This window comes from Hydra vulgaris, chromosome 14 (genome assembly GCF_038396675.1).
Source record: "Hydra vulgaris chromosome 14, alternate assembly HydraT2T_AEP".
In the NCBI taxonomy this organism is placed as follows: domain Eukaryota; kingdom Metazoa; phylum Cnidaria; class Hydrozoa; order Anthoathecata; family Hydridae; genus Hydra; species Hydra vulgaris.
Window position 1 is genome coordinate 38,240,826 of NC_088933.1, and position 15,767 is coordinate 38,256,592.

The 15,767-nt window shown below is 29.9% G+C and overlaps 1 protein-coding gene across 1 annotated transcript; it reads right to left on the reverse strand.

The window, feature by feature from the left end:
* Positions 1-1,088: 1,088 nt before the first annotated feature.
* On the reverse strand, positions 1,089-2,720 carry LOC136073320 (chitobiosyldiphosphodolichol beta-mannosyltransferase-like). The gene has a single exon (XM_065818478.1). It carries the CDS (start codon positions 2,536-2,538, stop codon positions 1,144-1,146), a length of 1,395 nt encoding a protein of 464 aa, XP_065674550.1. The 5' UTR covers positions 2,539-2,720; the 3' UTR covers positions 1,089-1,143.
* Positions 2,721-15,767: the final 13,047 nt, after the last annotated feature.

A 15,767-nucleotide genomic window follows, 5' to 3' on the forward strand; every position in this document is an offset into this window, starting at 1 on the left:
TTACATGCTAAACACTAGTCAATGTAGGGGTACTCTTGCCGCAGCAGTCTAAATGAAAGTTGATGTATATATGGAAGCCCCGGCAGCAGGCTATTTTAGCGTGACACAAGAGACGTTATTTAAACACACATTTATAGTTATATACATATATATATATATATATATATATATATATATATATATATATATATATATATATATATATATATATATATATACACACACAAGGGTGTCTCAAAAAAAAATTAAGGGGGTGCCACCCTCTTAATGTGTTATATATGAAAAAAAAAAACACTTTTTTTCATATATAACACATTAAGAAAACTATTTTTAGAGTAATTTAAAAAAAACTATTTTTAGAGTTCCCAAGACCTTTAAACATATAACGAGTTCCTAATGATAACTTTATTATATAAAAACAAATGTTAGACTTAACAGCATTAAAAAAAAGTTTTTTAACTGTAAAAAAAAAAGTGCATCTTAAAAAGCTTTTTTGACAATATTTTTTTTCAATAAAGTTTTTTATATCATTTTTGAAGTTTTCATATGATTATGCTTCATTTGAGACACAACATTATACACTTTTGAAGAACTTTTTTTCTGATAATATTAGGAACTCATTAAATGACCAAGGGTTTTGGGGGAACCCCTGAAAATATTTTTTATTCAATAATTGCTTTAATCCAATATTTTTTATCTTATAGTTCACATTGAGGGGGTGGTAGCATATATTTTTCAAAAATGTTGTTTTTTAGGGCACCTAATATATAATTTGAAATGTGTTAATAACCAATATGAATAAAATAGTTGTCAAACAAATAAACACTGCATATGAAACATTTATTTATTTTATTGTTACTATCAAGTAATTTTAATAAAAATGCACTAAATTTAAGTTTTTTATTTTTAAGCACTTTCAAAAAAGCATTTCAAAGAAGCCTTTCAAAAAAGACAACATACACACACAGAGATATATATATATATATATATATATATATATATATATATATATATATATATATATATATATATATATATATATATATATTAATTCATGAAATTATATATTAGACACTATTATCAAGAACTTTAAAAGCTCAAATTTTAGTATTTCAAAATTAAAACACAACATTATTTTACTATTTATTGCTTGTCCAAATCTGTTTTGGCTAACATGATATTCAACCAATTATGGTGCCAACGTGTTTTTTGAAACTCTTTTAAATTGTTACGAAACTTAGAAAGTTTTGTGGATTGGTTTGGAAAATTCATAAATAAATCAACTAAATACTCAGCTAATCGCAAAGAATCTTCAAATACAAGGCCATTTAACTCATGTTTTACTAATTCCTCTAAACATGTATATTTGATAGCGCACACTGGCACACCAGATCCAAACATATCTACTATTTTCATTGGCAAGTCTAAACCTGATGATGATGTATGAAGGCAAATACCTAAATCAGAGCAACCAATAATTTTAGAATAGTCTTCTGATGATAACCACGGAGTTACAATTTGAACACTTTCGAAGTTTTTTTCTTCAATTTTACTTTGATAAAACTCTTTTAAGGGACCTTTGCCAGTAATAATGCATATAAGATCAGGCAGATTTTCTAACAAATGTTTTTTTTCCTGGTAAATCTCTAAAGCTGAAAGTAATATAGAAAAATCTTCATCTTCTGTCCAGCTAGTGCTTGAAATAAGGATAGCTGGCCTATCTTCTTTCAAAACTAATGAACCATTGTTTACCTGAGTAAATATTGTAGAATGAGAGGTATTGCCTTGAAAAATTTTATAACCTTCATTTGAAAGTTTTAAAAAAAGATTATGTTTATCTTCTAAAGTGGTCTCCTTGAATTCTTCAGGAGGTTTATCATATAAAACATTTGCTTTTATTTTCCATTTATTATAGAGATCGCCCTTCATTGCATTTGATACACAAAAATTTTTATCTGCAAGATAACCAAAAAAACCCTCAAAAGTATATGAAAACTTTACAAGAGGATGACATGTATTTTTGACGTTAAGGGCTAAAATAGAAAATCCATAATTATGCCAATCAATTACAAATTCAGATCCTTTTATTCTACTAACTAACCAAACAATAAACAATGTTGGAATTGATGGTGGATTTTGAACCAAAAACTGATTTGGCCTTTCTACCCAGAATAAAAGTACAAAAAAAAGTTGCAAACCAATAAAAATTGTTTTAAAAATGTAGTAAACAGTACTAGAAATCCATTTTGGTTTATCGGGTGCTTGAACTAAGTAATTAAACTTGACTTGCAAACTATTGGTTAGATAAGAAGTAGGCTTTGATCCAGAAAATCCAACAAAACTTACTTTATATTTTTCTAAACAGTATGATGTTGCATGATATTGCATTCGAGGACTTCGGCCAATATCACCTAACACCACAATACATATATTTTTTTCATTTTTATTAATTCGATAAATAAGCATGAAGATAAATAAAGCTGTCAGAATGAAATGCACGACAGACACAATTAAAATCGTGCTAAACAGAACATCCATTGCCACAAGTTTAAAAATTAATACGACGCAATATGGGTATGAAAATAGGTTCAAGACGAATTTTAAAGTGTTTGCGCTTGGAAGTGGCTGGTTTCTCAACTTTCCGCTTTTACAACTCTGAAAGCTAACTTAATTACCAAGAACTCCGCAAGGAACTACAATAAAAATCAATAATAAATAAAAGAATAATGGTCGATAATGCTATTGCATACCATTATGAATAGTTTGAATGGTAATAAAAAGAAATGCCAATAAATAACACCTAATCTTGAATAGCTTGTTTGATTATAATCTTTAAAAATTCTTCTGTTAAATCTAGTAATGTCGATCCATTACTTCAACTCGGACCAAAAAGCCGATAGTGTTTGTAGATCCTCAGACCAAAAACTTAGATTCGCATGAATTTCTGGCAACCTTTTCTTAAGTTTTTCTGCGTTAGCTGATACTAGGGTAAACAAAATTCCCCCATTTTAGTTTCCTGATGCAAATCTAGACTTCATTTGTTTTAACAAATATTCTACAAAATGAATACCAAAAAGTATGCCGCTCAACCCATCTTGTTTTGTAGAGACACTTGAGAGACCTTTCAAAGACAGTGTTGCTCCCACAGTCTAAATAGTTTTCGCAAACGGCAGAGAGACCAAACTACTGGTCAAAAAACATTTAAACTTGTGCAAATTTGCGTCTTATAATAAAATATATATAAACCTCTTTGTAATAAGACTGCTCTTGCAGTTTCAAATGCTTTTGCAAAAATATATGAACGTGGTCCTCTTACTTGGCCTAACTTAAGTTGAGAGTGGCTCCGAATTTAAAAAAGATACTACAAAACTTCTCGAAAAAAATAATTTTTAAATTTGGTGAGATGCAGTTTGGAATCATTGTAAACAGTCAATCCTTAAACGCTACAATAGAACGCTTGCTGAAAAATTTTTTGCTCGCCAGTATGCAAAAGAGTTGCTTACGATATCGCACGGCTCTTCTAAAAAATCAGTTGCCTGGGTAAAGTGTTTGCCTGCCGTTGTAAAATCAAAGGGAAACCTTCACTTTATCGTCTTGTAGTAGGCCAGATGGATGCTTCGTTCAAAAAGAGCTGTGCTCCTTCCTTATGAGATCCAGTTGCCGTTAGATAAAATTTTTAAACGATGTCGTGAGCATTTCTTTTGCATACTGGCGAGCAAAAAAATTTTAATACATTGTTTGCTCTTGTTTAGATAGAACCCATTTTATTACCTATGCTTACAACTTTTGATTAGAAATCCAGAAATACATATATACTGGTAGGAAAATTTGCGATAATGCGCAAGCAGTAATAAATTCACAATCCAGATTTTTAAATTTGGTAAAAAACGAATTTGATGAAGAAGATGCGCTTAAACAATATTTTAATACAGCTCATCAAGCATGGCAAGCAGCAGTAACCGCTTAAGGCTGATCAATGCAGCTCTTGTTGCTGTAGGACAGCTGGGACCCATATGGAAATCCAATCCCATCCGGATTATGGCTTATATTAGGTTATAATCTTGTACGATTATTTGCAATAATGATATCTGCTGTGAAGAATAAGCATTCAACTAGAGCTGATGTTGCCTGACTACATAGTACTCTCATTTTCATATTAGCTAGTTTGGAAAAGCGAGTAGCTCTTTGGGATCATCATTATAAAGAATTAGATGAAATTTGGTTTTTTACCACCTAATACATCTTCAACAATTATATTTATTTCTTTTCTGCTCGATACTGTAATATCTCTGCATCAACAAGTTGCGGAGCCATGATAATCTAAGCAATATCGGCACAAGGAATATCATCATCATCATCATCATCATCATCATCATCATCATCATCATCATCATCATCATCATCATCATCATCATCATCATCATCATCATCATCATCATCATCATCATCATCATCATCATCATCATCATCATCATCATCATCATCATCATCGTCATCATCATCATTACCTACATCCATCATATATAATTTTGATAGATATCCCTTATTATAATAGAGCCAGAATTAGCTTCAGGTACCGGAGGATTATTTATGTTTAATATTTGATTGTTTTCAACTACTCTTACTGCACATTATTTTAGTTTCTAACTTTTATGTCTATATATTATATAGTCTATATATATTATATGTCTATATATATTATTGGTCCAATACTAAACCTATTTTTGGTTCTTGGATCAAGTGCGACTGCTAAAAGTGTATAAATACTGAAACCTATAATGCAATTGTATAGACCTTCTTGTAAATGCTCACTAACTACAGCACTATCTAACATAACATAGTATTAAATCACATAGCAATATATTTTGCACCACAAAATTTTCTGGAAGAATTGCATTTTCTCCTCTTTTTTAATCATTAACATTTGTTTGATGGATGATACTATTAACGTTATACAGCTAATAGTAAACATACTTTTGACCTTCCAAATACTTTCGAGCTTGCTTAAAAGGAATTCGTATGTTTTTAGCGTGCTTAAATATTTCCAACTCTTCATCGCTTAGATTGGTTGTTATCCTTTCATGGGCATCTTGAATTGTTGCGAAATATATTTTCAGTATAAGAAGTTGTTTGACCAAAGAATATGTCAACAACCATCGAGTTCGTATATTATGAATTACAGTAATAGCTTTCTTTCCTGCTTCTTTTGTTATTAAATTTAAAACATTCGCTATGCAGGCTAATCAACCATGCTCAGGTATTCTAATTGCTGCTGCAGCATGCTGTTTAAATAATGTTGAAGAAACTATCATGGTTGCTTTGGTATCTGTAACATGTACTATAATGCTCTTAAACGCTAGAGCCACTTTTTAAATGCGTAGTAAAAGTATAAAACACTAGCAATCCAAAATACTTAAGTAAAAGTAAAAAATTAAAATACATTAAAAATACTTTTTTACTGCAAAGTAAAAAGTACTTTTATAAATAAAATAAAAAAACGTTTTTATTTTTTAAATAGAAAATTAATAAAATGGAAATAAAATGTTCAAATATTTAATCCTAAAATGTCATTATAAAATCAAAATTTTTTTGAAATGTTTTTATTAACACGCGATAACAGTTGCTGTTCGAAGTGTTCATCCGTCATTGTTGTGCGATTTGGCCTAAAAACACTCCCTGCTAAACTAAACAGACGTTCACAGGCTGCACTCGCAGGCAATGCAGTGTTTAAATCTAGAAAAATGATCTTCAGGAGTTTAGAGTTATAAAGTTCATCAAATGAGGTGTTTACATTATTTGTATAGATTAACAAAATGTTTTTTATGGAAGTATTGTAATTATCTTGTAATTGAAAGTGAAAAAAATCATCGTTGGATTTTGTTGCTTCTTCCACAGAGCTTGAATTGAAAGCATCACTGTAGGTTAACATGCTTATAAAGCAAGCGTTCTAACCACTGCGCCACGGCCGCAAGTGGTTAGAACGCTTTTGTTGTTGATATTTGTTGCTGATATTTGTTTTTCAGAAATTCTAGACCAACTTTTTTTTTTATGTTTATCATCATTTATCCATGCCGTTTTAAATTTTGGGTGAATAACTGCTGGAGCTATTAACTCTAGGCTCGTCATATAATGACTGAATCGTCTGTCAATTGAAGAATCAATGCTAGTATTCAATGGTTTGCAACATTGGATCAAACTCTTGTGAAGGAAGGATTACATTTTCTTTTTCAGTATTTTTAAAGAGGGCAATGAGTAAGCCATATATAGTTTTGTCTTGCACCTCAGAATATCAAGGGCTTGAGAAAGTGGCCTTATAAAAGTGATATATTCTGTAATAAATGCAAGTTCTACTCGACGAAACTGTGGGATACCGAGCTTCTCACAAACAAAATTTATAGCATCAACCCCTTTTTCCATTATAAGTCTGTTTATGCGTTCTATTGACATGTAAAATGAATTCCATCTTGTATGATTCGGAACAACAAACTCTAGTCCAAATGAATCAATAAGTATTTCTAAGAATAAATTAGTACATGATTGTTTTTTCCATAATGTCTTGCATTTTGTGAATACTGTACAACTTTTATAAGTTGTATCATTGTTAGCACTTGCAATATCATGAGTGGCTATTAAATTAAGTGAGTGACAAGTACACCGCTGATGAGGAAGAAGATAATGCTCAAATTTTTTTGTTGAATTATGATTAGTTATTATATCATCAATGCACACAAAATCTATTTCTACTTCCTTATCAATATTTTCAGTTCCATCATATTCAAATGTATTTATCATATTTATATATAAACTTCAGGGCTACAAACTAACTCATGTGAATATAGGTTAAAAGCTTTGCAAAAATTTGACCCATTATCAGTTGTGGTTTTGATGGTTTTAACTCGAATTCCAAATTCAGAATGTACTTTTTCTAATACAGCTGCTAACACACCATAGTCGTGACATCCTTTTAAACGTCTAAATGCAAGTAGTGCTGATCATCTTTTCAAAGTCGACTCATCAATCCAGTGAACTTTAATTTCAATGTAAGATGCGGTAGTGGTGTAGTGGTAGAGCGCTCGCCTCATAAGTGAGAAGTTCCTAGTTTGATATTCACCACGTCCCTGGTAGTATCGCGCTCAACTTGTTTCTCGGTGCAGCGGCCTTATTCGTCAAGATTCGTGTTTCAAAATTATAAAGTTGATAGGGTTAACCAACATAACCACAAAAGTAGCCTCCTCGAATATAGTGGCCTTCTCGGCCTTGGGGAGGTAAATAATTAAAAAAACAAAAAACAATATTAAGCTGACCAACATTCTGTTGTAGTTGCAACATAAACGCTGTTTCTGCAAGAGATCTGTGAGACTTTGTTGCATTGCCTGATATCTTTCTCCAATTTGTATCATGACTGTTTTTTGACAAATAAGTGTTCGATTTGGAGCCAGAGAAGCTATCAACTTTTTAAAATCCAATTTTTTAGTTGAGTTAAATGGCTGTTGTATTATTTGTTTTTATATTTTTATATTCTAAGAAAATGTATTCAAAAACCATCTGTCATTATGCCTTCTGCACATTCTTTCACTCTCATTCGTCATATTATTAAAAACCGCACTCAAACACAAATGGAGGCAATAAAAATCTTTTCTGTTAATATATGCAGCCTTGGTGACGCAAATAAGCAAAAAATTATTATTAAAAAACTAAAAAAAATGAATTACGATTTTTATCTTCTATTATTATTATTATTATTATTATTATTATTATTATTATTATTATTTTATTAAACACCCTCTGTAAATGTGTTTACAAGGTAAAAATACATAAAAATAGTTTAAGATATAAAGAGAGAATACAGTATATCACTTGGGAATGTTTTCTTCAAGAGTATTTTTAAAAATTGTTCGCTGTTGCTTTGCATTCCAACATTGAATTGCCTGTACTAAAATTTGATAAGTATCTTCAGGAATTATATTTTCTGAAATATTAATTTTCACTTTCTTTTTATCCTGAATTAAGTTTTTCATATTTATTTTATGGATCTTACATAATTCCTTTATATCATCTAAAAATGAATATTTTAATGAACAATAGTTAAGCTGAGAATTGATGATTTCAAAAGTTACTTTATTATTTAATAGACGGATAAATAGGTTTATTTTATTTTGTTGTATGTAAGTCGATATCTCTCGAACTTTAAATAGAGAGTTTATATAGTTTTTGCTATACTTAGAGATATTAAAAAATGACTTAACTGCATTTCTTCCAAGTTTATTAAGTCTTTGCATTGTTGACTCTCTATTTTCTGCAAGAAACCCATTTAAATACGCAAAACGCAGAAAACTTTATTCGACAATCGAATAATCCAGGGTTTTTCTCGAGCGGTACGTCACACACAGGTGGTACTTTAATCTTAACTAACCAAAATAATTATAACTTTAAAATAATTGAATATACCGATGACGATAAAAGTCGTTTTAATTATATCGTTGTGGAAAAAGATAACCACACTTTTCTTTTAATTAATATATACGCAAAATCCGGATCAAGCCAAGCTGACCAGTTCGAAAGGAAAAAATTATTTTAAAAAATTATCAAAAAAATAAACATAAACAATTCTAGACACCATTTTATAATTCTTGGGGGCGATTTTAACATGGTTCTGTAAGAAATAGATCGGCACCCACAAATAAACTGAAAAAAATGTCTCTCAATCGAGGCCTTTAAAACATTGTTAAAAGAGCTTAACGTAGAAGACACTTGGAGGAAATTTAATCCTTGCACAAAAGAATATGCTTATAAATCTACCAATAACACCACATTCTCCCGCTTAGATCGCTTATATTTTAGCAAACACAAGCGACAATTAATAAACATAGAACAAAAAATTAATCAGTCTGAAAATAAAACATCTGACTGGGATTCTCTTAAAGAAGAAATTAAAATTCTTTCAAAAAAATTTAGCAAAACGGAGGCAAAAAAGAGCCATCAAGAAGAATACAAACTTAAAAAACAGCTAAAAAAACTCTCTCAAAAAAGCGCCTTTTAATCCCAATATGAAACATCTTAGCGAAAACCTTAAAATAAAGCTACAAACCTTTGAGCTACAAACTAAACGGCGCAAAAATAAGGGCTAAAATAAAATGGAGGACGCATAGCGAAAAATGCAGCAATTTCTTTTTTCAACTTGAAAAAGCTAAAATATCTAAACAAGTAATCAAATCAAATCAAAATCAAATGTATTCTGAAATAGATTTTACATTTCATGGAATATTTACATATACTTAAACGAAAAACATTTGGAATAATATTTAAGTAAGAAGTTTGATAATTTAGGACAAAATTTAAATTACTTTTATACATCTATCTAGAATAAAAGACTTTTATATACCTAATTGAAATATAGCAATCAAAAAGAGAAGTAGATTATAATTATATACAGTAATAACATTATAAATAATGAAGTAATATAAGTATCGGTAAAAATAATTGGTAATAATAATAAAAACTCCAGTTATTGGTAATAATAATCAAGATAATAATAATACAAACAATAAAGATAACAATTCTATTAATAATAATCAAAACAATAATAATACAAACAATAAAGATAACAGTTCTATTAATAATATTAATAATAATAATAATAATAATAATAATAAAAATAATAACAATAATAATAGTATTAATAGTAATAATAACAACAATAGCAACAATAATAATAATAACAATAATAGAAAATAGCAATATTTATAATAGTGAGAGTTGGAAATAGAATAGTGATATTAATTTGAGAAAAAAGTTAAGAAAGAGCAAGTATTAGTGGTAATAAATTAGCATTGAAATGAAGAAAGTAGTAGAAAAGAACTTTAAAAAATATCAATTATTAGTAGTTATAGACCAGGATTGAAGCGAATAAGGTTAAGATGGATAGTAGATAGTTAGCAGTAGAGTAGCATAGAAATTAGGAAGAATACTTAATTAATAAAAAATTAAATAGATTGTTTTTGAATTTGGAAAATGCAGGGAGAGATTTTAACCGTGAGGGGAAACTATTCCATGTGCATATGCTCTAATATTTAATCGATTCATGTCCATGACAAACAGTTCTATGTTTAGGTATAGATTATTTGAAGCTTTTGGCTGATCGAAGTTGGTAACGAGTATTTTTTTTTATAAGTAAAAAAATCAGTAAATGGAGGAGGTAAGGTTTTATGTTGCAGTTTCCAAACAAATAAACAGTTGGAGTGTTGAATAAGGTCTTTTAACTTAAGTATCTTTGATATGTAGTAGAGGATATTTGGGTCAGAGTTAAAATGCTGAAAATAGATTATTTTTAGGGCTTTATTTTGGAGGTAAGATAATCTTTTAAGTGTTAGAGATTGGGTTTGTCCTCATATTTGACAAGTATATCTAAGATGAGACTCAAAAACCACATGATATATGTTAAGAAGCGTTTCAAGATTAAGATAATGTCGAACTTTGGCCAACATACCGTTGGACCTGCTTAGTTTCAGTGCTAAGTTTTGAAGATGGGATGCAAAACTGAAATTAGAATCAATTTTGATACCAAGATACTTGATAAAATTCACAGTATCTTTTTTTTGACCACTTAATCTGAAATTCAGGTGCTTTTTAATTTTTGTTTGACTTGATTTAAAGATAATAACTTCAGTTTTTTTGGAATTAAGTGATAATTTATTAGATAGAAGCCACTGGAGTAGATTCGCTAAGTCAAGGTTTATATTTTTGTTTATCTTTTTAAGTGATTTGTTTATTAAAAGCAGATTGGTGTCATCAGCAAAGTGGTAAGCAGTGGAAAACTTCAGAGAGGTATTAAGATCATTAATAAAGAGAAGGAAAAGTAATGGTCCTAATACAGAGCCTTTTGGGACACCGTTTGTTGATTTTATTAATTCAGATTCTATCCCATTAATAGAAACAAATTGTGTTCTATTTTGAAGATAAGAAGAAAACCATTGGAGTGTTGTGCCTCTGATACCGTAGTACTCCAACTTTCTGATAAGAATGGAATGATCAACTGTATCAAACAATTTATTGTCCAAAGCTGTTCTAATTTTTTCAGTTATATCAATTAGTGCATGAGTTGTTGAATGATTGTTTTTAAACCCATACTGATTTTTATAAAGACACTTGAATTTATACAGAAAGTTGGAGAGTCTATTGTGCATAGCTTTCTCAAATAGTTTGCTTATATTTGAGAGAAGAGAGATTGGGTGATAATTAGAGTAATCTAGTAGAGAACCTTTTTTAGGTATTGGTGTCACTTTAGCTATCTTAAGGAGATCTGGGAATATTCCATTTCTGAATGAGTTATTTATAGTTATGGATAGTGGCTTTGAGATTATATTTGAAATAAGCTAAAGAATAAATGTGGGAAGGCTGTTTGGGCCCAGACTTTTTTTGTTTTGAAATTTCATAATGAGACTCGATACCTCAACTTCAGTCACTGGCTTAAAGAAAAAAGAACTTTCATTTGGATTTTTTAGAAAGTCTCTAAAATCATATTTAGGGATAATTCCTTTCCAAGTTCTCTTAACGCTGCTTAGGTTGTTGTTAAAAAAGGGAATATAATACATTTTTTTTGATTGTTTAAGTAAGTCGCTTATTTTATTTCTATATAACCAAAATTTATCAAAGAGTAGATTTCTTGTATTAGTATTGTTTGATTTAACAAATTTTTTATAAATGACATTTTTGGTTGAGATGGATTTAAGAATACCAGCGGTTATCCATGGTTTAGATTTAAGTTTAATTTGTTTTTTTGTTAAAACTTTGTATGCAGCATGTCTGTCTTGAGCTTTTTCAAATGTATTTAAAAAACTTATCATTGTTTTATTTATATCGACGTCTTTTATTTGCACCTCCCAGTTTATACTAGATATATCTTGAATAAAGGTGTCAGTATCAAAGTTTTTAAAGCATCTTCTAGAGATTTTTATATTCTTTTTTTTTGGTGTAATACCAGGAATAGAGAGAAACTGGGCCATGTGGCCTGAAATAGAATCTGTTAGATTGTTTCAGGAGAATAGGAGTTTATAAAAGTATTATCGATGAGAGTTTTGGTTTTTGAAGTTATACGTGTTGGAAGTATAATGGTTGGAAGAAGCAAGCAAGAGCATAATATTTGGAGATAATTAGAAACAATAGGAGATTCTCTCTAATTAATTAAGTCCATGTTGAAATCACCCATTAATATAATGTTTTTTTTTTCATAACTTAATTTCTCAAGTAAAGGTGTTAAATGGTTTGGAATGAATTGTTTTGGATTTAAAGTTGGATGACGATATATGCAGCCAATTAAAGTATTGGTTTTATGAGGGTTGATAGATTCAACAAAAACTGATTCAAGAAATTTTGAGGCAAAGATTGAAAGATCATCACGAACTTCATAGTTAACATTAGAGCTTAGATAAAGAAGAGACCTTTTTTTGACTCAGTAGGGCAATGTTCAGTTTTAAATCCATTTATGAAAATATCTGTTATATTTGAGTCTTTTATACATAAATTTGATTCAGTAATTCCTATCACCATAGGGGAAGTGTTAAGAGTGCCAATAAGGCTACGGAGATCGTCGATTTGTTGTGGTAAGGTAGCAATATTGAGATGAAGATATATATCAGTATCACGTTTTAAAGATTTATTGAATTCAGTAACATCAAGATATTTACAATTAATAGTAGGATTATATACATTATTCATATCTTTAATAGACTTTTTAGGTGAGCAGGAGATTCAAGAGATTTTAATAGCTTTAATGGAAGATTCTTGCATAAAAGTGTAAGTTTAAATTCTTGATCGGAAAGGGTACTAAATGGTATATTTTCGGAAATACAGTCAGAGCAATACCATTCTAAAGAATCATTGGAGATAATGTTATATGTATGCTTATTACTTAGATTGCACTTTGTGCGAATCCAAGAAGAGCAGCAGTCACATTGGATGACTCTATGGTTTTTAGATACATTTTTTTGCAAAGTTTGCAGGACTGTTTTAATATCATATTTCATAAACTAACATTTTTTGACTTACATATAAGTCTATTAGAAGTTTCTAAGCATATAGAGATAATACAAACAAAATGGTAGAGCAACAAATTGAAATGATAAAGCAAAACTGAAATGATAATGCATAGGATTTAATGGATTAGGTTTGTAGTTGTAAGTCAATTTTTATGTGTAAGATATTATTAATGCATATAGTATATATATATACTATCTTTTTATAATAAAATTTTAAACAAAGTTAAAAAGAGAAACTTTATACTCTAGTCGTAACTGAAAATTGAAGTTCAGATAACTAAATAATGTTTTGCTTTTAAGTATATAGGGGTAATTAAGCAATATAACAGTAAATTAAAAATTAACATCATTATCAATTATAAATCATTAACATCAAAGATAAATCATTAACTTCAAAGATAAGAACGGAAACGAAAAAAATAACACAGCTGATATCACTAAAACTTTTGAAATATTTTACAAAAACCTATATAAAAACTGCAAAAACGATGTCACGCTGTAAAAACAAATTTCCGAACAACAAAAGCATTCACTAGATAAACCGATTGATTTAGCCGAAGTAAAAAATGCAATTAAAACAATGAAAAACAACAAATCACCCGGCAAAGATGGGCTAACCGCGGAATTTTATAAATCTAACATTAATATTATAGGAGAAAGTTTAGTTAAAGTCTTAAACAATATCATTCAGAAAAATGTCAGAAACCTAAAAACAAGCCATAATAACATGCCTCTATAAAAAAGGGGATAAAGCTAATATCTCAAACTGGCGACCCATATCACTTCTCAACACCGACTACAAAATACTTACCAAAATAATTTCAAACCGTCTAGCAAATATACTACCGTCAATCATCAAAGAAGATCAAACCGCATGCATCCCCCACAGATCCATTTACGAAAACCTTGCATACACTAGAGACGTTATTTACATCGCCAACAAAAACAATTTAGATGCTTCCATCGTATCCATCGATCAAGTAAAAGCTTTCGATCGCGTCGACAAAAACTTCTTGTATGACTGCCTATTTAATTTTGGTTTTAGCGTGCAATTTATAAACCTTATCAAAACACTGTACTATGACGTAAGTTCACATCTAAAAATAAACTTCTCCAACAATACGCCGATGACACAAATTTTTACCTCTCTTCAGACAACTCTATAAAAGCTCTAGACAACGCCCTAAATGTATACAAACTAGCCACAGGAGCAAAACTAAATACTACCAAATGCCATGGCCTGTGGCTCGGAATGAATAGATCTCCGATAAAAGAAAAACCGTCAATGGGATGAGAGTATCAACATTATTAGCAAAAAAATTGATAGCTGGAAGCGTTTCAAGTTAAGCTATCATAATAAATCAAACCCTTTTAAGCAGCTTATGGCATTTAGCGTTCACAATACCCATTCCTTCTGACAAAAAAATCAAAATAATTGATCTATGGAATAACAGAACCGTAAAAACCCCTAAGCAAACATGAAGTCTTTCGATAGATTAGGGAGGTTTAAATATAGTCGACGTCAAGAATAAACTCGAATCTTTTCAGCTAAGCTGGATCTCAAAGTTATATAACGAAAAAAAAAACGGCGCCTGGAAAGACTCAGCTTCCTACATACTTAATCAATACCAAAACGCTAATCAAGGAAACCTTGTCCTTCTAACATCACACTCATATGAATCTTTAAAAACTCTACCTCCGTATTACCAACAAACAATGAAAAGTTGGAATAAATTCTACTTAAAATACAATAACCATAAGAATCTCACCATCGAAGAAGTGCTAATGCAACCAATATTTTTTAACCCATATATACGCAACAAAAACCAAACTATGAAACCAACTCCAGAATCCATAAATAATAACATAATCAAGCTTGGGAACATACCAAAAGTATTTGTCCAGGGCTTTCTGGAAAGCCAAGTTATTGGTATAAAACAACGCCTCTTAACAACCATAAAAAAGTCATTACCACCCTAATGGAAAAACATCATGCACAACAAAACGTCGTTGTGCATAAGCACCAAAAACAACCGTCGAATACGATTCCTTGACTTAACAAATTCCTTGACCTAAAGCAATTTACAACACTTCTCCTTCAAATTTTCAACAGTATGAATAATACCTCAACAAAAGAATGGGCCCATCTGTTTATATCCATACACAAAAACGAAAGCAACAACAAAGCCGATGAATTAAAGTATAAACTAATATATTTTGCACTACCTACCAATACACTGTTTAAAAAAAGAGGCCATATAACTGACGATCCCTGCCCACAATGTATGAAAAAATCAGAAAACATACAACACATGATATTTAAATGTGAAAAAGTTCAACCGTTAGTAAAATACACTTTGGCTCTCATTCACAAAATATACCCATACCTAATACCTCTAAAAAACACTTTCAAATCACTACTTTTCTTTTCATCAACTTTTGTAAATAAATTTTATATTGGAAAACTAATAACTAACGAACTATTATACATAATATATTGTAATAGAATGAGGTTGTTCCACAACAAGAAAATTTATCCCAGAAGGACGCTCATGCTGGAATTCCAAGGCAAAATTAAAAGAATTTTGTCAGAAGAGTTCCAAATTTCTATAATTAATAATAAAAAGATCTCTTTTCTACAATAATGCAAAAATATCTGGAGCGGAGAAAACAATATCAATCTAGAAATTAATAACAAAGTTCTTACAAATTAAAATGCCCAGATATATAATT